Below are 13,934 nucleotides of genomic sequence, written 5' to 3'. Positions count from 1 at the left end.
ATTGAGTCTAATGAGCTTCAGTGTGTTTAGATGCTAATTTTTGACAGTTGGAGTTTGAACGGTCTTTTTGGCGCATTTTAATTTTCCGTCGATGTAACTGCAAGTTATGGGATAATTTTTTACGAGTTTTGACCGTTATTTATATGAAACATAATTCATATAGCACACTGAAGTCATTCCAAGTAGTGAAATGAAAACACCTGCTGTTATTTAAACCAGAACAGACTCAGAAGGTTAAGAACTGTATGAGTTACGATGACTCAATTACTGCATGAGAGAGAGAGAGAGAGAGAGAGAGAGAGAGAGAGAGAGAGGGGGGAGATGTGGGAGGCGATCACTGCTCTCTCAATTCATTCGCGTTCATCTTCATGATGATCGAGGAGCTTCTGTCAGACAAACAATCCCAGATTAAATTAGCGTTAATCGATCGCACCTTTGGATCTCCTTCGCTTTTCCTCGATGAATCAAACCGCCGGCGTCTCAGGTCATCAGGTCAAATGTCAGTCTTCAGCCAAGAACATCACAGTAAGTGTTTTTCGCTGTTTTCCCCATTGCACTGCAGGTTGTTCGGCGTCACACAACTATGATTAATAATAATTGAGCTGATGGGGTTTATCATGTAACACCGTTTTGTTTTGTTTTACTTTTTTTTAAAACTTAACTTACATGACGCAAAAATGCTAATGAAATCAGACCGATCAGATTTATCATAACGAACGCAGTTCTCCAATGCAACAAAGGCAATGTCCATGTGAGTTGAGTGTTTGTTTGGTCATCTTGAAAGTCCATGCTTGATTGACACCTGGCAAAGAGTCTGCGAGAACTGATGTGATGCATGGAGGGATTGAGTCCTCGTGCACAAATGATTTCAGATTCTGAAAGTTTTATTAATGAACTTTAAACGGTGCAATTCCCAGTCACAGCATTCAAGAGGGGAGAAAACAGACACCCTTTTTATTGTGATAGATAGATAGATAGATAGATAGATAGATAGATAGATAGATAGATGCTTAAAGTATGTTCAGTTTAGTTAATTCTAACTGCAACTTTAGAGTGTTACTGATCATTTTATTCTTGGATAGGCTATTATAGAATTAGAATATAATGAACTTTCCCAATCCTAAACTAAGTTTTCTTCTCTAAATTCTCTGAAAAGAAAAAAATTGTGTTTTTGAGCTCTTGAACAGGTTTTCCTGCTTGAATGTTGATTATTTTCCTCATATTCTCCATTGTTGCGGCTCCTCTCTTCTCAGTCTGTCAGTAACGCTCTGTTTACTTCCTGTCTCTATGAAGCCCCTCCTTCTGAAAAGTACACTGTGCTCTGATTGGCCGGCTGGAGCAGTGTGTTGTGATTGGTCGAACAGTTCAAGCGTGTCAAATTAAACTAATTTAGTTGAACTTAAAAATAAACGTCAATAATTAAAACTCTTTATTTAGACTTGTATCGTACCCTGCTATGTCATCTTTTTTTATTATTGTGTAACATTATCTGAGAGGTGTGATTAACAACGAATAATCAGACTGATTTAATTTATTTTTTTTTAATGTTTTTTAGTGTATTTTTGCATACCATTACCACCCATTGTTGTTAATCTAATCATTGCACTCAAACACGGAGGATATGATTTATTTACGATGATCAACCCAGATATTTTTGACTGGAAATATTCCTTTATTTAAACAACTTAAATTTGATCTAATTATTGATCATTGCATCGTAAAATGCATGAAAAAAAACTATATTTACATAACATAGATAAATTGCACAGATAATTCAATAACATTTAATATGTTTTCCCCAAAACCTAGATTGTAGTCGTGATTTAATATTTTAAGATTTGTCTAGTAATGTCAGTGTTTCTCAATGATTGTAAGCTGAGGTTGGTGTCTTTAGAAGAAGTATCTGTGCTGAATTGTACTTTAATAAGTCACAGGCATGATACAGGCATGCACATGTGCTCCGTGTTCATTCATATTGCTGGCCTTTTTACGTCTAGATAAGTGTGTGTGCAGGTAATTGTTGTTAGGAAGTCATAAACCGATCCTTTGTGTGTGTGTGTGTGTGTGGGTTCCTCTTACAGCAGTGCTGGAAATGAGAGGTCCACCAGTAACACAGCCCTCATCCCTCTGTCCATCATCTAAAACGCACATTATACATTCACACAATGCAATTAGTATGGCACTAGTGTGTGAGTTTGTGTGCTCATATTACTTCAGAGAGGCTATCAGATATACTTATAACAGGAGACTCAGGTTACACACTCACACAGAGTCATAGAAAGCATTGCAGCACTTCTTAATATTACACTGAAACATGTCTCTGACGAACGAGAGAACGACAGCGTCTGCTAACTGAATTTTTTTTTTTATTTAAAGGAGTCACTTTTGAAAAAAAACTTTAGCTGATAATTTACTCACCCCCATGTCATCCAATATGTCCATGTCTTTCTTTCTTCAGTGGAAAAGAATTTTTCTCCATATAATGGACTTCAATGGGGTCCAAACGGTTCAAGGTCCAAAAGATAGTTTCAGTGCAAACTGTTCAAAGGGCTTTAACCCCTTAACTGTCACCGTCCCGGTACCGGGACGCCTAACTTTACTTCACTATATTTCTATTAAATCCTAATGTAATTATGACATATTATATATTGTTGGAATGGTCTAAGACTTCTAAATAGATATTCTACCCCTGTTTTGTGTTAAAAATATGCAGGAAGAGTAATTGATGAATTTATGACAAGAGTGCACCTCAAAAAATCTGCATCATAACAGGAGTTTTGACCTTTGTCACAAAAAGTTGATGAACCCACTTTTAATCATTGAAACTTCTGTTTTTATGCTAAAAGTTCATAATAAACATAATCTAGTATTTTTCAATAAAAAATAAAAAATTATAGTACAATATTATCCTCTAAAAATGATAATATTTATATTTATTATCCTCTAAAATATAATATTATTTTTTATCGCCTTTTTTATAATATCACATATTTTAGTAGTTATCATAAATTAGGTATCATTTGAAAGCTTATAAACTCAGAATTCATCGTGTGAAAACTGTTTTATAATTGAAAGTTGCGTTACCATAGAAACGGTACTTATTTTATCAGGCTCCTCCCCTTTTGGGCATCATTATATTTCATAATTTATGATCAAAACCTTTTCTAATCTTGACAAAACTGATATTGTCAAAAAGGTCTGAGTCTCAAGGTTCCAAATTTTGTGACAGAATTGATATTTGGACAGAAATGTATTAATTTAAGGCAGAATGTATACAACTAAATTCAATGGAATTCAATGGCACCCGGTGGCTATTTTTGGTACTACGCCTAAACAAAATTTCATGGGAACTTCAATTTTTGTGATAACAACTTCAAATTTGAAACATAACTTGATAAGATGTATGGCTTTGATTTTATAGAAATTTTAGAGTAAAAAATATTTTATAAAATATACATTTTATATAAAATAAAAAATATATAGTACAGTATATTTAATTTACTGTAAATTTAAACTTCCATAACTTTTTCATTCTTTCATTTTTTTGAAGTGTTTTCACTTCAGCAATATTCTGCTGAGTGTTTTCTTTAAAACAAGACCAAACTTGGGTATATATTCCAAAGCATTCTTAAATTACAACCATTTAAGTTTGAATAGTGCATTTTAACCCCCATTCTCAAAAAGGGGGGTGACAGCTAAGGGGTTTTAAACGATTCCAGACGATGAATAAGGGTCTTATCAAGCGAAACGATCGCTAATTTAATAAATAAATAACAAAGTTTAAGTTTTATAAGCTCAAATGCTCGCCTTGCTAGGGAACAAAACACTTTTATTTGTCAAAAAAAGACAAACTACAGCTACAGGTTTTATATTAGAATGGAAAACAAATGCATAGAAAAACAAGAAGCACACAGGAAATATAACCTTGACTACAACATAATCAGTTGGTTGTCTATTGTTCATAATTTCTTTTGTATGACTGACCAACTTGATGATAATGATGTCGGCCCAATTTTTCATGTTTCATTGTGTTATTATCACTAATGAAACTATTTTTTTCTACTCTTGTTCACTAAACCATCCTGCATTCATTCTGTATGGTGAAATAACACCATTACTCCACCATAATCACATTATTTGCTTTATTTAGCAGCTGATTTGTGTCAAAATGCGTTCATTTCACACAAGATGATTTCAATTTTACAGAACTGTACCCCCAGTATGTATTCATATTTGTTTGACCTTGCCCTTCACCGCTCCGAAGTATACCTATGATTCATAAGCTTCACCTTTCTGGCTTTTACAGCCGCTGTGTCGAGTGCTGAGTTGCAAATGCAGGAATGGTGGTTTTGTTTCCCAGTATTGGTTTTATGGCATGTAAAAGAGGAATTAAAGATGATTGCTTGTAGATGATGTTTGTGGGCGGCTGCTCGCTAATGCACCGCATAACTCCACGCGCACCCACGCAACACATGCACAAACATGCAAACACCACAGCGTCTGTGTAGTCCAGTGTAAATTCTTCCTTCATTTGATGTTGACATGGTGTCCAGCTGAAGGATGTTTACCCTATCAACAGTAAACCAGGAACACAGCCTAGTGTTTTGTATGTTTATTGATTAACACTGTTATTAACCCTCTGATGGTCTTCCTTTATGAGTCACGTCCTGGGCCTTCCCGGGCAGAAGTGACCGGAGGCCTAAAAATGAAACTTCTTCCATCCCAGTAAAACCAATGCAATTTAGTTTTGTTCTATAATATTTATTATTTTTAATTTAGTATTTTGAGACAATTTGATTGAATTTATTAATATTTATGCAATATTTATGGTCTATTTTTTCAATGGAAATATATATATATATATATATATATATATATATATATATATATATATTATTTAAAAAAATATTGCAGTATTTTTGTTTAATATAGAGTCTAGGTATTCAGACAAAAAATATTTTTTGAAGAAAATTAGCACCATCTGGCTACTATAGAGAAAAAGCGTAGAATCATGGTGTAACCACTAGATGGCATGCAGCTCTCTATGGAGAAGCATGTGAATTCCCCGGCTGTTTATGAACACATTTTTTTTTTTTGGATTTGAATATATAATTGAAACAATCTCAAAAACTATTTCTCATAAAAAAATAATAATAATAAAAAAAAATTGTGAATTTTTGTGTTTTTGTCAATTTCCCATTCATTTCCTATTGGGGTCATTTTTGACCAAAGGCCGAAATCATGACACATTTTTTTACGACCACTTATCATGCTCGGATCATGAATTCAATTTTTGTTTTGTCTTCACATACCTAATGCCAGAAATGTTTGAATTTTTAAAAGCTTAAAAGACTTGCTTAAACAGCAACACACTGAATGAACATGGACTCTTGACCCATAGCCTATTTTTATACTGTTTATTATATCATCAACTTCATCTTTCGCCTGTTTCTTAGCAGCAGAGTTAAGTGGCTTCCTTCCCACGCATTTTGTAATGAAACTAATGGCTCTTCGTACACAGATGCTCTAGAAGTGGCACATTGCAGCACTGGTCTTGATTTGCACTATAGTTATGCGTGCGTTTATTTCTTATAGCCGTATGTGTGCTGATTTCGTATGTGAAAAAAGTAAGGGATAATCCACGGCTAGCCAATAGCCATGCATTAAATGTTTACAGTGTAATTTTACCGATGACGGTTATTTTCTTATGATCCGGCTCGTTAGTTCTAGCACTCCATCCGCTTTAGATAAAGTAGATCCAATTATCACATTTATTGCAATTCATTATTAAAACAGAGAGAGAGAGAGAGAACTGAAAGAGTCCCCTCGTTGCTTAAGCATATAGCTAACTTAATGATTTTTTAATGGATGTTTAAAAAATGATTAATGAATGACAGGCAACACTGACAGTGACAAGGCAATCTTTATTCGAACTAATCATGTCATTTATTTAAATGAATTGTGTAGAGTGTGAAATAAAACCGGCCTCTCTATTAACCACGATTACTAATTACATCTATTGAAATTCATTAAATTAAATGAAAACAGTTGGAAATTTCGATAGGGGATTGTTTTACTCATCATTATACTAACTGATGTTAAACTCCGCATTTCCATTTATCGTGAAGTTAAAAATGGAAAAGGCTGGGGTTATTTCAGATGAGCAAAAATCACCAATTTTAGCCTACCTTAATCAACGTTTTCATGTTTGTGTCTTGCAAGTGTAACTGTGTTGCTATGGTTACCAGTGTTTATAGTAGCGGATTAATTTCAAACTGACTGGAACTACCTGTGCATTAAACGGTTTCACTGGACACCCTCCAGCCAATCAGAACCGAGTATTTAAACAGCCCGTGGTGTAATCTTTCATTCGTTAGTTTATCGTCTGAGGTACCAGAAGAAATAATTCGGTATTTGACTGAGTTGAGCTGAATAATCAAACTATTGTCTTTTTAGGCTATTTGAATAGAAATAAATAAAGAAATAAAGGGGATTTGACTGACTTCCCCCCCCCCCCCCCAAAAAATTCTCTTTATTGACGTTTTTTGCATGTCAAATACAGAAGGACACAATAACAAACATCAGTGGACATCATTGCCATTGCCATGCTAAACCAATCAATTATACATTCTCACCAAAGTAATCTATTAAAGTTTGCAGCGGTGAATAAAATATTTCAGACTTCCCCCTCAACAAATATTAGATTTTCTCCAATTTCAAATGAACCATTATGTTTTTCATTAAGGCTAAGTGTTCCAATAGATCATTTGACTGACTTTAATTAATAACCGTTCCCTTGGAAAGGTAAAGGATTACTCTTAATTTTTCTGTAATTTAATTACAGTTGCTTCTGATGTAATTTAATTAAACACTTTTTGAACAATTCTTTATAACACAATAGTGGATTTAACATCAAAATCTAACATCTAATGTAAATTTATGTTTTTAATGTTACCTTCTCTGTTTAAATGCTTTGCTCAGTTCAAGAATAATTTATGCAATTTATATTATTTATTTGAAGGGATTAAAAGAGCAGTTTCATTGTAATGTTCTGTCCTTGTAATGTTCAACTGGTCGAGGTGATTAGTAGTAGTAATTGGATAAGTAATGCAATACTTTTTAGAGTAATTAGTAATAGTATACCGTCTGCAGGGCCCGGGACACGTGTTTTTAATGAACCTACAAGTTGGAAAATATTTAAAAAATATATAAAATATGAGGGAAGAACAAAACATTAAACTTACGATATTTATCTGACAAAATGACTTGGCAAATATATCAATCCACAACCACAGGTTTTATTTTACTACACAAAAATAAATAAATAAAAGCAAACAGTGACTATAACATAATCAATTATTTATATTCCATTAGTTTTCTCTTGTTGTTTTGCATTCCTTTATAATTTCTTTGTATGACAGACAGTCTAGATTTAAAAATATGTCACAATTTGTCATGTTTCACTGGCTTATCAAATAAAACAATTGACTCCAAACACAATTATGCAATACATTCTTTAATAATATTTAAATAAACTCACATCACTTTTGCCCACAGCTGCACACAATACTTCTATCAAATTGATGCGATTTAAGCTCATAATCATAATGGTATTAAATATGTGGCATATGCTGATTTCACTGTTCACATCACACTGCCTGAACTGCTCAGTCTTGACCACTAGAGGGCAGTGCAACATGGCAGCCGGCATCAACTGCACTCAATCCATACAAAAACACTCGAGATGTGGAGAAGTTATGGATCATTCCAGCTCTTCAGAATGTTTTTATGTCCCCATGATAATATACATGAAATATTAATCAATGATATTTGCATTGTCTTGGGCTAACGGTGAGCGAGTCGGAATGGTAAATTAATATAATATTCCATGGAACTACAAAAGGTCCTTTTATAGTGTTAAAAGGTTCTTTTTAGTTCATTAAAATGTTCTTCAAACTAAGAAAAAAGGTTATTTTAAGAACTGATCACTGAAAGGTACTTTGAGGAACCAAAAATGGTTCTTCTATGGCATCGCTGCAAAACATATAGGAACTTTGATTTTTAAGAGTACATTTTTGAGTACACTTTTTTTTTTTCCTTATCTGGTATTTTTGTCTTGTTTTCCAGTACAAATATTACATATATTAAATCAAGATCATCAAGAATCTCCTGAATGATTTAATGACGAATACATACAGTCACTTGTCGCCGTGTAATGGTGTAATGAGACAACATTTTTTATGCATCAAGTTACTTTAAAAAGATGATCTTTTTGTGTGTGTGTTTATATCATATGACACATTTTACCACCATTATAGTTGCTATGATTATGAGCTTAATAGCATCAATTTGATACTAGTGCAGTAGTGACAGTAACACTTTATCACTGTATTATTATTATTTAAAGATTTTGTGGTCATGTACTTTGAGTCGATGTTTTATTTGTGATTAATACACAATAAATAATATGTCAAATTGTGCCAACATAATATTTAATATATATTAACCAACTAAATATTAATAACTGATTATGTTGTCAGTGTCCTCTGTGCTTGTTTTTCTTTTGGTAGAAAAAATAAAAACCTGTTGCTGTAGTTTGCCAAATAATTACTTGCCAAATTACTTAAGTTTAGTGTTTTGTTCTTCCATTTAATATGTGTATATATATATATATATATATATATATATATATATATATATATATATATATATATATATATACATACATAAAAACATATTTTAATTGTTTAATTTGGCAAATATCCCTCCTGGACATCACTTTTGACAACCTACTGTATATAAACGAAACTATTTTCAAAGAAAGAGAATTGTGTGTGTAATCTCTCTCTGCTTTGTGCGCTGCGAGGACGGGGCGAGTGATCATTCATCGATGGCATGGCATTCAAAACCAAAGTGCTGTTTCATCCCACTTTTGGTGTTTCTCACATGAATCAGAACAGCTGTAGTCACAGACTAATTAAATTTAATCACAACCACTCAGGAAAAAGTGCTCTGATATTGTTGATCAGATTATGTGTCAATTTTAAAGCTGTAATCCTCAATTAAGAGCATGTCAGTAAAGGTCGCCGGGGTCACAGGGCAGAAGACTTTATTAATAGTGCTGAATCCAGCACGTACTTGTGTAATTATCACTCTGACCCAGAATAATTAGCACACACTCCCGTGAGAGAGAAAGCGCTGTCTCACCTTAATGAGTGTAAAGCCACCGTCACACACACACACCAGATGAAACCAGGACACACAGCTGAGCTCCGTCCTGCTTCTGTTCGACAGATCCGGTGAGCTTTAGTTCAGCTCTGGTTCTGGTTAGTCGAGTAGTCGGTCCGGTTCTGTTTTAAAAATATATAGTTTCCTTTTTGTCAGCAGATTCATCACTCATTTATCTTGACTTGAAAGATGTCACAGATAGACATGGGTGTCATAGTTTAATACAGCCCTGATTTAGTCTCACTTTGAAAAATACTCAACATTTTGCATCACTAATACAAAGTTAGAAACTTTCCAAGGGAATTAACTGGAATATATGGGAAATAGGGGCAAAGCACAAAGATAGATAGATAGATAGATAGATAGATAGATAGATAGATAGATAGATAGATAGATAGATAGATAGATAGATAGATAGATAGATAGACTCAGAAAAAAAGGTACAAAAGCTGTCACTGTGGCAGTACCTTTTCAAAACGTAAACTTTTGTCCATTTCAGGTGCTAATATGTACATTTTAGGTGCTAATATGTACCATTAAGGTACCAATATGCAGCCTTTAGGTACAAAAGTGTATGTTTTGAAAGGGTACAGCCCCAGTGACAGCTTTTGTACCTTTTTTTCAGATAGATAGATAGATAGATAGACTCTCAGAAAAAAAGGTACAAAAGCTGTCACTGTGGCTGTACCTTTTCAAAACGTAAACTTTTGTCCATTTCAGGTGCTAATATGTACATTTTAGGTGCTAATATGTACCATTAAGGTACCAATATGCAGCCTTTAGGTACAAAAGTGTATCTTTTGAAAGGGTACAGCCCCAGTGACAGCTTTTGTACCTTTTTTTTCTGATGGATAGATCGGTCGGAGAATACCCAGCAAGCATTAGCCCTCATTTCACCATCTAGGTTAAATATAGACACGATATAGTCTGGCTAGGCCTATGTGTAACCCACTTCTAGCCAAAATAACATTGAATCTGGCTAGTGGCTACATGTAATTTTTTCCCAAATAATTTGCAAAATGTATGATATTCCATCATAAGCAGAGTCAACCGTGATTACAAGGTGTTTGGTTTGATTTCTTTGACATTTTCTACGTGTAGGCTGTGCGTAGACGCGATCTAGCTCGTATAGTCTAATTGCCCACTAGTCTAAACGGATTAATAGTTTTAATTAATTGTTGGGCAGGCAACGCATGAGATGGTTGATATCCTTCTTATCTATAGCACGAATGTCATTTCTCGTGGCATTTATACGCCAAAAACAGTTTTTGCGTGTATATGAAACACAGAGATTTATATTGAATTATCTTAAGTTGTTGATGTTCCAATTAAAAAAAAATTATGTTATATTGTAATTTTAATATTTGGTTTGGTCATTTTTATGTTTTGATCTTCTTGTAAGTTATGTAATGTTGTTCTTTTGCTAAATAAATCCTTTTCTATTTAATTTGTTTTGATGGATTGTCATTTAGGAGAACACGTTATATTTGAGTGAAAATTAGTTGAATAATTTTGACTGTAAATGTTATGTCCATAACGCTGGAATTCCCCAATTTTCAATAATTTATCCTCAAACTATTTTGTGGTGTGTCTACGTATTTTATAATGTTAACCTCAAATAATACTAATAATTTAAAGATGTAGCATTGGATCTGGACGGGAAGGAGGATAACGCTGGGAGTTGGAAGTGTTTTGCGATTTAACCAACACTATCTCACGACCAATTCGTACGAATTCGACGCATGATTAAAAAGTGTCTAATTCGTACGACCTCACTCGTACTAATTCGTACGATTTGTCTAAACCCACGTGACGGTTAGGTTTAGGGGCGGGGTCAGGGGTAGGTCATTCGTACGAATTCATACGAATTGGCCAATTCGTAAAATATGTACGATTTAGCAAAATCGTATTAATTCGTACGAGTGAGGTCGTATGAATTGTTACGAATTAGCCACTTTTTAATCATTCGTCGAATTCGTACGACTTGGTCGTGAGATCTGGTTGGATTTAACTGACGCCTTGGGAAGCATTTTGACCATTGCTTCAATATCTGACTCTTTAGGCGCCCTTTAGCGTCAGTTAGATGACGCCCTAGGATCGCGTGTAACCCTACCCCCACCCCAGACCTAAACCTACCCGCGTCATCTAACTGACGCGTCAGTTAGCCTTTAGCATCAGTTAGATGATCCCGTAGGATCGCGTCATGTAGCCTAACTGACGCTAAATGGCGCCTAAAGCGTCAAATATTGAAGCATGGTCAGAAGATGACGCCTTGGGGTGAGAATGCGTTCGTTTTTTTTTATATCGCATTTCTGTATAGTTATTTTGGTGAAAAACTCAAAAGTAATATAGGAGTAATGTAACGCATTACAATTCTGAGACAGTAATGTAATTAATTACTTTTAAATAACTGTAACAAGTAACTAATATATAATGCATTACAGTTTGGAAGTATTTTATTTTATTTATTTTGCATATGGGCCCGGGGCTGACTTGCTATGCCAAATGTTTTGAGTTTATACTTAAATTCGTGCAATGTGGTGGTTGTCCTGAGAGCCAATGGAAGAGAGTTCCATAGCTTACAGAGAAAGACCTGCCGCCACATGATAAACGAAATCTCTGGAAATTTTGGGCACTGTTTAGTAATGATATGGAGAATTCACAAAAGAAAAAAAAAACATTTAATATAGTTCCTTTACATGTTAAACTGTAGGGTGCAGAATTTATCCATCACACATTTCAACGCTTCAAAAGAGGGATCAAAGCTGTTCACTTGAATGATTTTATTAGTGCATAGACAGTGAATATTTTGTCAGGAATATATTTGCTTGTAGAAACAAATATAGTCCTGATTTAAGAAAAAAAGCTGTACACTCTTAGAAGAAATGGTTCTATTTAGAACCAGAAATGGTTCCATCCCCCGCTTCATATATGGAACTCCAAAATGGTTCTATAGAACCATTTTTTTTTTGGTAAAAGCTTCTATTGGCCAAGTATGGAACCCCAGGGTTCTATATAGAACCCAGAGGAACCCTTTTTACGAGTGTATAGAACCTTTTAGGGGTTCCAAATACGTAGCACTGATATAACCTTTTCTTCTAAGAGTGTAGCCTATCAATTTATCTTTATATCAATTAAACACGAAGAGAAAAAAAGTCACACACCCATATTTGGATTCATATTAAATGGCATTCAAAAATAAATTAAACAATGAGCAAATATTTTTCCTCTTTTACGTAATTCTGTGTTGGATGTCATTCAGAAGTCACTCGAGGTCGCGCTTCTAGAAAACAAGTTGACATTGATGCTCTTCAGGTTTTGACTGCAGGTTCACAGTATCGATGCTCGTTGCAGAATGCATTAATGCAGTTACTAGAATTGCATTGATGCATGCGATATCATTGAGCTCTCGTGCTGTCTGTCTGTCTGTCTGTCTGTCTGAGGTTTCGCGTCATCTAGGCTTCCTCCCCCTCCTCCTCATCCTCCTCCTCCTCCTCAGCTCTCGCCTTCCGGATTTGCATCCGTTATTATCCCGTCAGTTTTAGTTCGCTCGAGCTCCTAATCAGACACACACATCGTTCGCAACGATCGATCACGCGTTCCGGTTGCGGTGTAATGCCAAACGCGCCGCGCGCGCTCCTCCTTCACGGACGAAAACCACACGGAGGAGCGATTCGAGATCACGATTCTGCAGTGCTGGAATCGCCAATTTGGGCATTTTGGGCATTTCTCAGCGGCATCTGAAAAGGAAAGCCAATCATGACGGCCACTAAAGAGCAGCAAAGCCAGAGACCGAATCCGCAGGACGAGGTAACGAGCGGCATATGCATTACACACACATACACACACACCACTGATTTGTAACGGCTTTTCTACCCGAATGTGGAGGGTATCAGGTAATGGACGCGCGAATTCAACGCGCGTTCCCATTCGTTAGGTCAGTACATTCATGACATCACCGAAATATAATAATAATAATAATATATATATATATATATATATATATATATATATCAATTATGCTGTCGTGTTTTTAATTTCAACGCCTCATCCGCATTTCTTCGAGTTGTCAATCGCGAGTATCAGTTTTTGCGCGTGACGATGGAAATTGGGAATCGGCGCACGCGCGCGCCCGTGTCTAAACAGTGTTTAAAGTCATAAAATCAAATCACGACGTGACGCCGAATAAAGAATACAAGGTGCCGCTTCGTGTGTGGTCGGTCCGGGCCCGCGTGTCACCTGTCCGTGCCGCGAACCCTCAGACACGGTGCGACAGTCCGTCTGTGAATAATTGATCGCGGCTTTCTCTGACATAAGAGCGAAGAGATGCTGAATTTTTCATCAAAGCTGCTTTGAGACACTGTCACGTTCACGCAACCGAGCTGGACTAGGACAGATTTGTGGTAGTTGTCGCATAAAGTGTTGTTGTTCTGCATCTATAGGATCCAATAGACTTTTGTCCACTGACCTTATATATTTGAGTGAATTTCTCTCACCCTTACGACAATTAACCACGGGTTTACTACAAATAAATAAAAATAACTTGGTTATTATAGTTAAAATATGGTAAGCACAAATTAACCATGGCTTTGCTACACTAACCATGTGGTATTTGTAGTAAAACTGTTGTTTTCAAGTGCTAATCAATCTAACTGTTCACTACACTTTTATAATAAAACAATGGGCATTTTTTGTAAGGGATGAGC

General features: G+C 35.2%; 1 protein-coding gene across 2 annotated transcripts in view; it reads left to right on the top strand.

Moving 5' to 3' along the window:
* Positions 1-347: 347 nt before the first annotated feature.
* dpp10 (dipeptidyl peptidase like 10) overlaps positions 348-13,934 on the top strand; it is a 70,819-nt gene continuing 57,232 nt past the window's right edge. Inside the window, exon 1 of one of the 2 annotated variants that reach the window (XM_039683415.2) lies at positions 348-525. In XM_039683415.2, coding sequence (XP_039539349.2) covers positions 460-525 — 66 coding nt within the window. In that variant the 5' untranslated portion in view covers positions 348-459. Of the gene's footprint in view, positions 526-12,731; positions 13,039-13,934 lie in introns of those variants that run through there. The other variant, XM_039683416.2, reaches the window with a different exon arrangement.

The sequence above is a fragment of the Pimephales promelas genome, chromosome 7 (assembly GCF_988280905.1).
Source record: "Pimephales promelas chromosome 7, fPimPro1.hap1.1, whole genome shotgun sequence".
Classification (NCBI taxonomy): domain Eukaryota; kingdom Metazoa; phylum Chordata; class Actinopteri; order Cypriniformes; family Leuciscidae; genus Pimephales; species Pimephales promelas.
The sequence above is the reverse complement of the archived record's forward strand: the minus strand, read 5'-3'. Positions and strand labels throughout refer to the sequence as shown.